The sequence below is a fragment of the Glossina fuscipes genome, unplaced genomic scaffold (assembly GCF_014805625.2).
Source record: "Glossina fuscipes isolate IAEA_lab_2018 unplaced genomic scaffold, Yale_Gfus_2 1, whole genome shotgun sequence".
In the NCBI taxonomy this organism is placed as follows: domain Eukaryota; kingdom Metazoa; phylum Arthropoda; class Insecta; order Diptera; family Glossinidae; genus Glossina; species Glossina fuscipes.
In genome coordinates, this window is record NW_023998415.1 from 46535602 (window position 1) to 46551309 (window position 15708).

General features: G+C 33.5%; 1 protein-coding gene across 10 annotated transcripts in view; it reads left to right on the forward strand.

Moving 5' to 3' along the window:
- Positions 1-15708, forward strand: part of LOC119645162 — a 106205-nt gene that overhangs the window by 8806 nt on the left and 81691 nt on the right. For all 10 annotated transcript variants that reach the window (XM_038045129.1, XM_038045133.1, XM_038045131.1 and 7 more), the window contains exon 2: positions 3242-4746. In XM_038045129.1, coding sequence (XP_037901057.1) covers positions 3279-4746 — 1468 coding nt within the window. In that variant the 5' untranslated portion in view covers positions 3242-3278. The remainder of the gene's footprint in view (positions 1-3241; positions 4747-15708) is intronic.

Below are 15708 nucleotides of genomic sequence, written 5' to 3' on the forward strand. Positions count from 1 at the left end.
TGGTTACCAGGATTTGTGCGCGGTTTGCAAAATATTCTCATCGCCTTGCTTGCTTTACGTAACTTGCAGAGGTTTTTAAAAAAAATGGACGGTGGATAGAAATGTCTCTCAGAACATATAGACTTTACGAGTATGTGGTTGTTTATACTCACTGCCGCAGGATGAATGCACAAAATTTTATATCTATTTAGTTGTGTCTGTCCTTTGAGGGGCTTATTTGAAATTATTAAGATAATGTTAAAAATTCTGAATTGAATGTTTCCGCCAAATTTGAAGTCGATAGCTTCATTTTTGCGCCCCTGAGAATGATTACAACAGACGGGCACGCGGACAGGCGAACAGACAGTCATGCTTATATTGATTTAGAATTTCATGCTGATAAAGAATATATATATATACTGTGTATATATATACTCTGATGCTTTCTTCTGGGCATTGCAAACGTTTTGACAAAATGAATAAACCTTGCATTCTTCGGTGGTGGGTATAAGAATGGTGTGTGTACACTCCAGGAAGTCGAATGTATGTAATCCATAGACAAGATTGAAGATTTTTAATTGTTTAATTGCCATGTAGGGTTGATTATCTTCCATGATATTCTAAAATATATTTCTGATAATTTGTTTATCTATTTAACTATTGTTTAAAATAGTATTACAATTATATGGGTCATCTTGCACATCAAAATTAACTTTTTGCAACATTTAAGATAAAAGATAAGATAGCAAGGCTGGCTCAACATTTTCATATATAATTTAAGCTAATATATGACGAAGTTTAATAAATTTTTGGCATTAGGAATAGAAAAAACGTTGGTAGCAATGAACTGAGAAAAAACCAAAAAACGAAGAAAACGAAGAAGATTTTTCAAACATTTCCTGTTAGTAGAACTCTATGGCAAAATCAAAAATACATGATAGGGAATATAATTATATGCATTCATAACTATGCATAAGTTAATATATATATCTGAGATAGATATCTGGTATATGTGTGTTATTACATAAATTAAAAATATTTTATAAGAGTTAAGTTATCTTCCCATGATTTGCTGTTTTTTCTCTTCCAGTCATCCGTTCATTTTATTTTAAAGTTCTTTCACTAAAAATTTAATTAAAACTATATCTAAATGGAAACAAAAAGCCAACGATCACGATTTAAACTCAGTTAATATGGTAAAGAAAGAGTCGTAAGAACTGAAACGCGTTCATTAAGTTTTAAGTTTTAAAAATTTGCAGTAAAAGGAAAGTCGTAAACACTTGAGAACGGATCTTCATTGGTCCACTACTAACAATAGTTAACGATAATAAATGTTATTTCAAATAATCCATCAAGTGCTTGGGATCTATCTTAATGTCTGAATGATGTAAGCTTTGTCATATTTACGAGTCAAACAAGTTCGTGTTTAACCAGATCAATCTGATCTGATCGGCTGGTTCGATATACTTCCCAAATTTGATTCTTCCGGCACTTACTGCTCTAGTTCCTGATCGAAGAAATAAATCATAGGGGACTCGTAATTTTTTTTTTTTTTTTTTTTTTTTTTCAAGAAGCATTGCGAAAATCTTAATTGGCTGGTTTTAACTGGCTATGTCCCGTCTTTTTTACATTTTATTACATAGCAATATTTAGTTTCTTAAAATCTCTTCTTTTTGGTTTTCTTTCTTTCTATCATGTAACTCCATTCATTATTCATTCTAGAGCAGTTGTGCATAAAGCAAACACCCTTTAGGTTTTTAATTTATGTCATTTCGTTGCTAGACTTGCACAAAAAAAAGCAAATAACTCAAAGCTCAAGCAAAAAGATGAACATTTCTATAGGAAAACATTGATGTGGCGAATGGATATCCTTATCCACTTGGATAGACAAGTAGGTAAGAACCGCGACTGCCAAGTCTCAATGTTCGCGGAAGAAGTTTTCCTCGCTCGTAACTATACTAAGTGGTCAGTCGGTAAAGACACTGGTCGTTTAGGCACACACCCATTAGATTACGGCCATTACCTGCCTATTTTTGTTGACAGCCACTGTGTTACGCGAATAGGAAGGACACTTCCGCCTTAGGTCATATTAAATTATAGTTCAATTGTGTAAAAAATACTTGTGTGCTGCATGTGCCTTGCGGTCTTGATCCGTAAAATGGCATAAAATGGCATACAATTCTCATTTGCTAGTTAAAGGCAAATGGCATATAACATATCGAATAAAGCAAGTAAGCAACACCGAATAGAGTGTAAAGTGTATTAAAATTGTATCATGCATTTTAATCACCTTGCGATAAGACTTTCATGGACGCTACTTGTGTAAAATCGATCAAAAGATTTGTTCAATCATGATCTTGAAATTTTTGCTCAAAAATCCAGTAATCCTGGCAAACTCGAATAAAAAAAAAGAAATTGTAGGTTTGCCATATATATATATATATATAAAGTAAACAGAGATGAAAATGAATGTAAGGCGCCTCGATGAGAAAATCATAAAATTAAATTCAAATCTTTTTTTTACTTAAAATACATAAGCTATTCTTTTAAGTCGTTCACGTTATTGTATATGTCATGCTGAGGGCAAGAGCAAGATCCATTTTAAATCAGATGCGCCTTCTTCATATGTAGCATTCTACGCTTTTTTTCCCGTTTACTTTTCTGTATATAGCGTATAGATACAATCTTTATAACGTTTCTCAAGTTTGTGGTTACGTTTGTGTTTGTGTTTCAAAGTTTCGAAAGTTCTTGGAAATATAAAATCAATTTTAGTTTATTTTCATGTTTTCTGATAACGAAAATTCATAAGATAGCAGATAAAGGCTTTAATTGTTTTACTTGTTTGCTATGAATCGTGGTGGTCGGCAGCTTTGCCCCTCGTCGCCCCATAACACCATTATCAGTGTTGTCAGAACACCTGTATATTTTATGAATTTATTATAATTTTGTTCTCTTTTCTAGTAAAAGCTGTTTTTGAATTTTTAACTATTTTTGGTTTTTTTTTTCTTTTTTTTTTTTTTTTTAAATACTAATTTTGTTGATGGAGTAGAAATTTTTACATTTTTTTGTTTTTTTCCCGTTATTAAATTTATTTTAAAACAATGCACGTAATTAGTTTTTAAGATAATTGCATTGAATTTTCGACGAAAGCAATGATGAATTTACTTGTAATCAATCCCTTTAGGAAATCAGATGTTTTTTAACTTCAATTATTCTTCTTCCTAATCACTCCATATTTTTTTGTTTTTTTCTTCTATTTTAGTTGAATAACCCTCGACATTTACATCGATTGCAATATTATGGAGAAATCGATGCAGCAACCTACGGCGGTTGGTAAAGTTTCGCAGATTGCGAATCTTTTTCAACGCAAACCAATTGAAATTCAACCGGTAGAGCAGTTAAGTGCTGCGGCAGCAGCAGCTGCTGCCGCTGCAGCCGCTGTTGCGGCAAATAACTCTGGCAATCCAGTTACTGTGGTGCGGACTGAATCGCATTCGGCTCGCTTCAATAATGCTCGTGCCCTCTTCGAGAAGCTGGGCGTAGAAAGCAATTCGAATTTGAGTGTGAAACGTTCAGGGTCACGTGAAGATAATCTCTGTGAATTGAATCATACGGAACGATCGTCGTCGCGTTCTTCAGATAGATCGGCTTCGCCGCCAAAACGTCGTTCACCATTTCCGTCGGGATGCCAAGTGGCCGCTTCATTAGCGAATAATAATTGTAATCAACTTAATGGAGGTCCTACGTTAAATACTTCAAAATTCATTATGGAACCCAGTCCAAAATTTCAGCATAACATTTCTAGGCTTAAGATAGAAGACAATGAAAGATCTGGCGGCACTTCGGCGGCGGGGAGTGTAAGTGCTTTATTAGCAAATGATAAACCGGAGAAGCCGGAACGCAAATTCAATTCGCGCGAATTGATAGAAAAACAAAAAAAATGGACTTCACATTTTACAAAGACCAAAACCACACGATCTCATAGCGATCAAAATCGTTGCGATATTATACGCACCGGCCCAGGTACAGTACTTATACCAAGTTCAATGATACAAATGAAAGAAAATCAACAGAATATCGCGTGCACCACCTCCTCTTCAACTAATCTGAAAAATTCTTGCCAAACGGATTCACGTCCAGCCATTGTTACAAATTTAACACAAGATGAAAAGCCTCCCAGCCCACCTATACGACATTTTTCGGTGCCGCCAGAAATTAAGCCGAGAAGCACCAACAAAATTGGTAGTCCTGTTAAGTCACCACCTTTGCCACCCATACCAGCAGCTAAACCCAAAAATTTAAGTCCCGTGAAAGTGAATCCCGAGCGTGTACGATCGCCAACGAAAATATCGGAGGCACCGCCACCGCCGCCACCAACTAAATCGGCAGCGGTGGCTGCCGCTCAACAACGTAGCATTGAAGAGCAAAATGGTTTAGCGCCAATACCACCGGAAAAACCTCGCAAAAAATCCATAGATTTAATTGAAGGCGATGATCGTAATAATCTATCCTCACCCTCAAGTACAGCATATATATACGCAGCTAAACGCGCCTCGATTGATAGTGTAGGCAACAGTATTTCAATGACTAACGGCAATGGTATTATGAGCGGCAGCACCTCAATATCATCATCGGCAGCAAGCGCTTCGTCGGGGCCTTCCTCGCCCGTGCACACCGAAGACGAGAAACAGGAAAACGAATCTACCGAGAAATCTGAAATGCAGTATTATAATAGTATGTCGCGTAGACGTCGCAACGAAATTGAAGGTAAGTTAATGGCAGCATAAAAAAATGCAAGAAATCGCTAATATAAATTTATTTGATCTCAACTTGAATAGATCTTACGATCATTCAGATTCAATAAATAAATATGAATAAATGAAATTTTTTAGGAAACCTTTTTTTTCGAAAAAGAAAACTTTATATCGAAAATTGACAATGATTGCTAAATCATATCAATATCAAATCGAAGCCCTGCTGCCTGTAAATTTATCATATCCACTTGTTGCACGTAGGCATGTACTTTATCAGTAGATTAACGTTTCGAGTTAATGTACGAAAATGCTTATTGCTGGCAATTAAGTTATTTGCAGATAAACGTATGTTTGCCTACCATAGTGCATTAAGTTATTTTGAATTATAATTTGTCGCAATGGGAAAAATTTTCTAGAGAAAGCCACATATGTGACTTGAAAAATGCCCATACGAAGCCGAATGTGAATGGAATTTTTTTCTTCTCATTTTCGCCACACATTGAAGCAAACAGAAATGAATTTAGTTATGGTGAAATGTACGTGCCTGTGTATGTCTGCATCAGAATTTTTCAAACTTTATTTCGCGTGACTTAAGCTGATCCGCACTTTGCTTATTCAGCAATTTCAATAAATCGGTTTTTTTTTTTTTTTTTTTTTTTTTAAATTTCTCGCCTATACAAACCAAATCTTATATTTTCAATAATTTGTTGAAATTAATTTATTTGATTTTTTCGAATTTACATTATATCAGAAAGCTATTACTGGCATTTTTATCGCGCCCTACATATTGGATGCGTAGTGCAAATGCAATTCAATTCTGCCTAGGTGTGCATATCATAAATGCAATGAATGAACATGTGTGCCTTTGTGTGTCTGTTTTACAATAGTAAAAACCAATTATTATTAATTAAAAATACGCAAAATCTGTATCAATTCTACATAGTTTCCCTCTCGAATTTGTTATCCGAATTTTATATAGAGTGCAAAAAATCGCCACTATTATTGAGAGAAGAGAGAAATGATGGTTTTTTTTTTTTTTCTAAAATTTTATTTTTTATTTTTCAAGTGAGACTCATAAAGACATATATATATATATATAATACCTTAAGCTTATTAGTAACACGATTGTTGGGAACTTCTGATTTCTGCAACAAAACCTATAGTTAACCAAAGTCAGCCAGAGTGTAGTAGTCTGATGAATTATGCAAATCAGGGTAAAAAAAAAGTCACTTGCCTTAAATATTTAATAGAGTTGCAATAAAGTGAAATTGTGGAAAAAATAACTTATGCAAAAGACATTTAGAAAAAAGTTATTATCATTATTATTATTATTATTATTATTATTATTATTATAATATTTATCGGACCTTTTTATGTCTACTACTCGTGTGCATGTGTGTAAAGTTTTCGACTTGAAGAAAATACAAATTTGCAAATGTATTAGCACCTCTTCGAATGATGCCTTAACCCGGCCAAGGAGTACCTGGTGGAGTCTTGCTTTCTAAAATGCTAGTCATCAACAAAGCTAATATCCTGTCGTTGCGTTCGCAAAGTCACGCATTAACATGACATTGAAATTTTAATTTGCCAACATTTTTAATTTTAAAGAAAATATAAAAAAAAAGCTTAGGGTTCCTGATATCTCTTACAACATAGAAATAATATTGAAAGTCAATAATTAATAACAAGTAATAAAATTAAATTCGGTGATGAGGGAATTTTTTTTCTTTTATACCCTAGACAAGCAGAAACACAGGAAAAAACCGGAATTTTTATGGTAGGCGTGGCCGATTATTGGCCATATTTAATTCACGTGGTGGTAACAAGCAAACAAGCACAGAAAGCAAAAGTGTACCACAGTGTTTATTGAATAGGCGTTTAGGCATTGTAGGCGTGTCCTTGCCAAATTTGTAGGCGATATCTTCATCTTCGCCAACGGGAGAATGTTGAGCGCAGATAGCAAACGATTGGTAAGACGGACAGACGGACGGACGGACGGAAGAACTTATATAATTTGAAGTTGGTATCTGCGCATTATGAAAGTATTGAAAAAAAATGTGAAATTTTGGCTAGCCAAGGTCAATTTTTCGCCAGCTCTTTATTTTTTTACTTCTTTTGTCTCTGTTTGTGCTGGACGATGATATGGATATATTATTTACATTAATTTATATTTACTTTCCGATGTGTATAAAGGGGCTTCTCCAATACCTTTGGCTTTCTATCGGTCAGGCAATCTATTGTGATCCAACTTTATACTGAGCAGGTATTTACCCAAAAATAGTAATTTTTATAGGTAAAAACAGCTAACAAAATTGATTCCGCTAGTCAGGCTGGCTAAATAGTGCTCATAGCATTTTGATAAAGCGCCCTACTTACCAAAGATTATGCCATCAGTTTTCTTTCACTTCTTATTAATGTGTTCCAACTAATCCAAGACTTGCTTACGTAATCATGAATTAGTTTCAAGAATGTTTGAAAATTATCAAAATTCTGCGTTACACAAATGACGACTTTTATCGCAAAATTGTTTATACTAACGACGTTCACTTTAGTCTCAATAGTATATAGGTACATATATATATATATATATATCTATATATATATTATTTATTATATATATTTATTTAATAGCTTGGCGGGAAAGTTTTGTCGTATTTTATTACCTATAGGTAATTTGGATTTGTCAGGTCAAGGCAAGCTGGTGGAATTCGTCCACTGTACCACCCACGCGTGTGGGATATAAGGGGATTGCTTTCAATATTCTTCCTCAGTTAGTTACGAAGTGCAGCGAATAAATTGCATTCCGTATGAGTGCTACAAAGAAAGCAATGCATGGATTGCTTGTAGAAATTTAGGTGACACGAAGCGGAAGCGAAATTTGTAAATGTTCCGATCTGCCAAGGTTAATTTATCAAATTACGTTTTGGAGATTGGAGTTGCAAAACAGATAGTTGATTTGGGCGATAATGGCTGGATTTCTGACTCACGTTCGAGTGTAATTCATACCTAAGGAATATTCGGTGATAGAACTTTTCCGCCAACCTAACATATATATAAGCCGTTCATTTTGAAAGTGGGAAAAGTCCATTTCCTAAGCACTAATAGACATATCTTTTGTATTTTGTAATATTAAATCACGTAAATTTATTATCCAATAGGGCATATGGTGCTGGGTACTGGTGGTGCTTAATTTTTTTTATATCTAAATAGACTACACAAAGGATGTTTGCTTTACATATGAGCACGGGTAGTAGTGATCAAGAAGGACTATGAAGTGTACGTTCGACTTGAAAGAAGACGATGGCAATTATAACCATAAAATTTGAACGTTTGCCCATTACACTATTAACAAAGTATTTGTTTGGCCTTAAAAGGCCCAGGCGCGTGAAAGTTCAGTGATTGACATATGATACGAAACTATTCTGGTTTAGCTATTTCGTGAATAAACTGAAAAATGTAGATGCGAATGTTTCGTCACGGTACGCGTATAACATTTCTATAATATCAAATCCTTAAGTTTGTATGTGTTTGTGTGTGTGTGCACGTATACATTGGCAACTACGAGATATCTCGTAATTTGCACTAAAAGTTTAGATTGATAAATAAAATTGGTAACACGCAGGGGAAGACGGACGGTCTATATTTGCCTAAACAGTGAATGGATCGATGGAAAAATGTTCCCTTCTCCTTTAATTATCGCTTAACTTTTGCGAATTGCTATTATGAATAAAAACCGATTTTTTACAGTGTATCGTTGCTATAAATATTTTGTTGTTCATCACGTTTTCGCTTGTTTTTCTTCTTTATACGCGTATATATGTGTGTGTGTGTATGTATAAAAAATTCTTAATCTTGCTTTAAAACATATTCACAACTAAAGTATATCTTCATTTGTTGGCTGTTGTTGGTGTTGTTGTTGGTGCTTAAGTGTATGCCTCCGTTCAAATATATTTATATATATATACATATGTATGTATATATGAGCGCAAATGTGTTTTTTTTTTGTGTGTATTTTAATAGAAGGAAAAAAAAGCCAATTGTGTGTTGTATACAAATATTCACATTTTTAAATAAGAATGGAATGGTGTGCTTGTATCAAAACATTTATACATATGCATACACGCGTGCATATGTGTAAATTTACATCCATGTGTTTGTAACTGTTTATTATTTGCCCGTAAAATTCTGTGTGTGAAGTTTATGTAATCATCGGTTTTCATAAGAGGAGCCTTTCACATTTATATGCTCGCGTGTATTTATATGTATGCATGCATGTACGTACATTTTTACATAGCATCAGGAAAATCTTACATGTGTGTGGATAAGCTAGCTCTAAAGTAAAAAGTTACTTGAATGCAATGCAATGCAATGCAATGCAATGCATCGCATCGCGGGTGTAAAGTCTGTAACGGACAGAATAAAATAGAAGCGAATAAAAATAGTAAGAAAAAAAAAAAAACGTATTCGCTTGTTATTGTTATTCTTCTATTTTACTTTTTTTCTTTTTTTCGTTTTTTTTTTTTTTTTTTTTTTTTATTATATTAAATAACAAAAGCACAAAAGAAGAAATGAAACAAAACCAGACTTCTATGCAATGAGAATGCATTACCAGATGACGTTTTGTTTAATTTTATTTTTGTGTACATTTGTTATTACAAGTGCTGTCGCAGTGGCTGACGCTTTAGTGATTGTTTTTATTATTATTATTATTATTGTTGTTGTTGTTGTTTGTTTGTTTGTTTGTTTGTTTGTTTTTCCTCGTTTTATTTTTCAGCGGACATATATTCATATGCATAGATACATTTTATGTATCCTACTACATATGTACAATTATAACGTCAGTGGTGCCGATTCTAGCGCTGGTGTAGTCTTTAACGGCATCATCAGCTACCAGACAGGCATACATACATGAATACCGCCAACTTGTATTCAAAATAGATAAATACAAATATTTACTGCAATGCATTGCATTGGCTATGCTCAGATGCAAGCGTTTTGCTTACATTCGTGCATATCAAATACACACTTATACATCCATATATATATATAACACATCTAGTTTCGTTATTATTATTATTATTATTATTATTTTTATTATTATTATTACTATTATTGCTATTCTTGCAAGTCATTGGCTTTTTTGATGTCATTGCATTTGGCTGCATGTAATGTTTTTTGACCCATATTGGAATTCGGCCTCAAGCTAAAGTCACGAGTTTTATTACAATTCGCGCAATCATAAGCTGGAATGCGTTTTCGTTTGCGAAATTATGATTGGATTGGACCCGATGTGATGTACATGTATACGTATGTACATAGATATGTGTACATAATGAAAGGTGTTTGTAGCTTAGCACATAAAAACTATGAAATAGGAAGCTTTTGTTGGTCGAATTATAAGCTGAAAAGTTGCCATTAATTCTTATTGACCGTCCATCGTTAAACAAGAAATCTCATTATATATTTATGTATGTATGTATGTATGTATGTATGTATATATAAGCAACTCTGTTATGATTAATCCTCGTTAAACCCCCTCTATACCGCCATTCATTCCTATAGCACACATATATGAAAGCATGCATTCGTTTATTTATTTATTTATTTTAGTTTTTTTTTTCTTTCCTTTTCTCAAATTTTCAATATAAGATTAAATAAGAACAGAAAGAGTGCTTAAATCACGCGGCACGAACTATTAATACTTAGTTTTAAAGGAATTTTTCTACAAATTCTCTTTAAAAATTATTACAACTCTTTCGATCGTAGATAGAAAGTAGAGCGTTACATAAGTTAGATGGACGGACTCCTTAACCTAACCACTTCGGCACATTGCGGTCTTTTTCTCGGTCTTTAAGTAAATTTTCTCAACTAAAAGAAGCAAGAAATTAATGTACAAAACTTGTCCAACCGAATGCAATAAAAATCGTATTAAACCCAAGGCAAGATATCGATTAGTTTTTTCTTTCTTTCTTTTTTCTTCTAAATACATTTGTTACAAAAAATGCATTTATCGCATCTACGTACGAAGACTCATATCCCTGTTGGCTCATGTGGCTCTATTGGCTCCGCTTCCGAACTGCAGGCGAGAGATGCAAACCTTTTTGTATCATCTTTTCTATCTTAAGGCAAAGACGATTTGTGGACGCGATTTCTCTTCAAATGTTCGTTTGAAATTATTTATGCGTAGTTAACGCTGAAATGGAAGGAAAATGTTTACTCACTCACCTATCAGAAAATCATAGAATTTTGGTTATATTGAAAGTCACATTCCTCACTCGTCCGCAATTGGCATTTTTATCACTTTTGATCGCAAACATTTTCCTAACATCGGACGATGTCGCTCAGACCGCTCGCACCCACCATGTCGAAAAAAATGCGTATAACACCGTCCGTGCATAGAAAGCTTAAATGGTATTTGCATTTAAAAAATGGCGATCTTCCTTATTGAAACGTTATGTGACATATGTGATTCATGAAGATAGCATCGTGATCATTGAAAGGAAAATAAATGCCGTAACCGAATATTATAGTATATCCGATCATAATTGTTCGGATCGTGCAGATTTCGTGCAATTTTCCAATTTGTTCCGTCCCTTTGATGCAAATGAATGGACACCAAGCAGCAGCAAGTGATGTTGAAATGTGGGTCATCAACAGTTGGAATGTGGATTTTAAAAGGTGCCATCAAAGAAGGTATTGGAACGGCAACGGGTAACAGGAGAGTGAACTAAGACGTTGAGTGACATAAACAGGACTAATTTTCACAGAGCGTGACAACATCAGACAATTTGAATTCTTGAAAGACCATCAAGGTCGATAATTTAATAAACTTACCAGCCATTCAACATATGACTCCGATATGAGATTATTAGAGTAGAATTATTTCTGATCTGTAGCCAAGGGAACTGATTAAACAAATTTGATCCCCTCCAGCCCAGCCCTAGTTATTATGTAAACTATGTACAAAATTCTAGTTTGGTTTTGTTTAATCGTCCAATGTCAAGCGATAAGCTGCTGTTAAAAAGAAGTTCGGGAACCGTTTCAATGCTTGAAATCTAAATAAGCTTACAATATAGAATGTAAATGCAAATACCAAAGATAAATAATGAAAATTTTTAATAAAAAATTTTTTTCAAATATTAAATGAAATCCTTAAATATAATAGGGTGTCTTTGGAGATAGCAAAGAGTACATAAAATGCCCCTCTTTCAAATTTCATAAAAAGTATTCTTTGAAATATAATAAATTCGAAAGACGCAAACAAAGTATTTCCCAATATTCCAGTGATATATATTAAGTTTCTTAATAAGAAAAGAAAGAAAAAAAAAAAAAAAAATCAATTTTTCTCATAAACACAAAATCTAATTAAAATGTTATTACTTTTGCTCTTCCATACCTACTGTAAGCAACGCTGCTTATAAAAGTCTATGATGTCTTTCCATATGGGTGTAGATACTGAAATGGATGCAAATCCATTTTCCATTTACCGGTGTTTTCGTGTTCCTGTTGTGCTACTGCGCGTAAGCATTTTTCCCTCTTTGTACTCGTTATCTATTTCTGTGTATCAAAGCAGCAAAAAAGTATAAGCAAATGAATACAATAAGAGCTCTTTAGCTCAGTGAAAATAAGAAGAAAAAAGTTTGTTTACATATCTGCAAATACTCTCCTCACACGCACTTTTGCTTGTGTGTGAATACGTTAATTGTGTGTAAGACCTCACGGGACGTTTTCATTCATTATTTACTTGTAAAAAACTTGGCCAGAGAATAAGTGCTTTTCTCTCCCTCTCTCTCTCTCTCTCTCTCTCTCACTCACTCTCTCTTTTCTTTTTCGCCTCTTCTGCTCAATTTTGTTTTTTTAAATTGTGCAGAAAGCTTTTGCCATCTGCAATAACCAGTATTGCCAACAAAGTAATTTAAGGAGAGAAAAAGAAAAAAATGTGCAACTCTTTAAAAAAAAGGAAAATACTCTAAAGGCTCGTCATAAATTATAAGCAGCTATCCATTGGAAATAAGTTGAGTTTTCACCCATTATTTTCTTACGTTTTTGTTATGACTTTTACTTCAAAATATCAAATCTAAATGATGAAATTCGGTAAACTTTTGCGAAATATTCGCAACACTGTAAAATCGCTTACGATGATCACGTCTCAGTCCCTTCACTAAATAATTCAATCGATAGTAATGACGAGTGGTGTACAGGAAGAGAAGGGAGGTAATCAATTCGTGTAAATGACCCATACTTACTGGGAATTCCAAGTTCAGGCGAACAATTTCAGTTCATAATCCTCATAATCCTCCTCATCACAGTGTTCTTAGTGGTTAATCTAGGGACGCTAGTGTCCTATAAAAAGACAAACGAGCAGGGACATACATTCAAACACTCATAAATTTTACTATGCTCGTATATGAAGGCCATGGCACCTTCAATACCGTAATCAACATATTTAATATATTTGAATTTTGTTCGTTATCGGAATTAATCAGACAAATTAATTCAGCTATGAAGTATGCTCATGCATTAAGAATTTTGTCTACTTTCAATAACATACTTCTTGAGTACTCGAGCGAATTTTGTAACATGGAACAAAACTTTTCAGTTGGTTTCTAAATTAAATCCATTTTAAAATCTTTCAATTCTAGCGATAGATATGGAAATTTGATCACTATTTCGTATTCACTTTCCTATATAAATTCAAAATAACCTCAGAGCTTATTAGATTTAATTCGTGTTTGCAAGATATTAAAAAAGATTTCGCCTTTCTCGCCGCGATTATATTCTTCCAAAAAGCCCTAGTCCGCAACTTTAAATCATGAAAAGAATAAAAGAATTTTATATATTTATCAAGAGTTAGGATAGATTTGCATTTAATGAAGAATAAAATATTCACCCATTGCTGCCTTATATTAATTATTTGTATTATCTTGCATTTTTCACTACTCTTACAAGATCCTTTTCCCACCCTACACGATTTATGTTGATATTGATTTTATTCACAGCTGAAGTTTTCAAATCTTCTACAAAACAAAAGTTGATTAACAAACAAAGTTATGCACTTTAAAGTCTGCGTATAAATTAAAAAGAAGAAGAAGAAGAAAGAAAAAAAACAATAGTAATATAATGATTTTATTATTAATTTAATAAATTTAATATTATTGTTAACAATGCTTTACACAGCTACACAATTCTATAGGAAAAAAATCGCAAATATTACCGACACAAAAAACGGTAACCCTGGCAACAGTTGCCATTCGGAAAGCTCATATTTATTCGCTTATCCCAGAGATGGCGTTGTGGAAGGTTTAAGTGCGAAAAGAAAAGCACTTATGTATATGGACTTAAATGTTTACTTTCGATTTCATCTAACTGTTGATTTAGAGATCGGAGTAACCGTTTTCTTTTTTTCCCTTCTTCAATTAAATTCCATGACTTGCTGAAATTAAAAGAATTTATAAAATTCTATTACATTTAACTTGTTAGTCGATATCCTTTGCCTGTTCGGTCATTCAGGCGCATATTCAGCAAAACTAACTTTATATAGTTTCTAATTTGCTCACAAAGTTTTATAAGCTAAATCACTTTCGGTACAGGGTATATTAAGTTTATGCGAACGTATGCAGCACGTGGAAGAACTTAAGGCAAACACACCTTTTATTGTACTGATCGATTCAAAAATATGTGTTCAAGCTACGGCTGGCAATTTTTGAGATATTTTGATAAAATTTGGTAAAGTGATGTGTTTGTCGTACAAGGTTTACATAGATAACATTGTTATGTTAAATTGTGTGTGCTCAATAAAGCTTAGTATTACAAAGGTTAATTTCTCAGATAAATAAATCATCTCGAACATGCAGGAATAGATTTTTCAGAGTCACAAGTTAGAAACAATACCGTCCTGATGAAAGCATTTTCAATCCGCTTATTCTTTTCTCAATCGTATTAATCAGTTCATTGAATAGCAGCAGCTTCTACAGATACATCGTCTTCAAATGTTATATCCAAATTACGCTTTTCCCCTATGCTCCGATAATAATCATTTTTCCATTAATATATATCCTAATTCTAGGTCATTAATTATAAAATCATACAAGCAGTTGAGAAACAAGTAAGAAGAAGTCCAATGCTTTATTTACTTCCTATCATTCATTCTAAAAGCAAATACATATGCGAATGTGTCGAAATAGTTGATCGGTCAATGTTGAGGTTATGTCTGATTTCTGTAGTTGTCTTCTGCCGGTCAAGGAATACTAAAATAGTACCGGCGTAATTTGAAAGAGAGAGAGAGAGAGAGAGAGAGAGAGAGTGGCAAGTAGACACGGTTACATCTATCTGTACATCCGCGCTAAACAAGAATGTATAACACTTTCGAATTATTCGTAGACAAAGATTTTTATTATTGCAACAGATTCGCTGTTCACGCTTATCGAGGATACACTTAATATACACGTGATGTGGGGTCGGACAGCTGGACAGACAGAGAGTTATTGCCTGCAGCAATTTTGCTATTCATCCTCAGGCACAATGTGTACGTGGTTCGCTAAGTTACAAATGTCTTCTCTGCTCCTTGATGCACGCAGAACAATGCACCTTATGAAGTAGACTGTAATGTAAAAAAGACAATCATTGAAAATCAATTGAAAATTTTCAATTATATTGGGCGTTGGTCTACAACAATTCAACACGTAAAGGGTTTAGACCGGTAATAACCTCACCTACCTTAAATAAGAATATCAGTTATTTGCCTAATATATATATATATATGCATATGTGTAAAACGTTAAACATTATTAGTAGTGTTGTTTACATATTCTTTGATAATTTTGAATACGGACGGATTGATGTAAATCGATCTTTTGTAGACAGATAACGGATATCGAAAAGATTCGCTTGAAAATTCGCGCTTAATATTCAAATTAATTAACAAAACAAATTTCGCCTACTTTTTTAATGTTTTTTTTTTTTTTTGCTGTTTGTG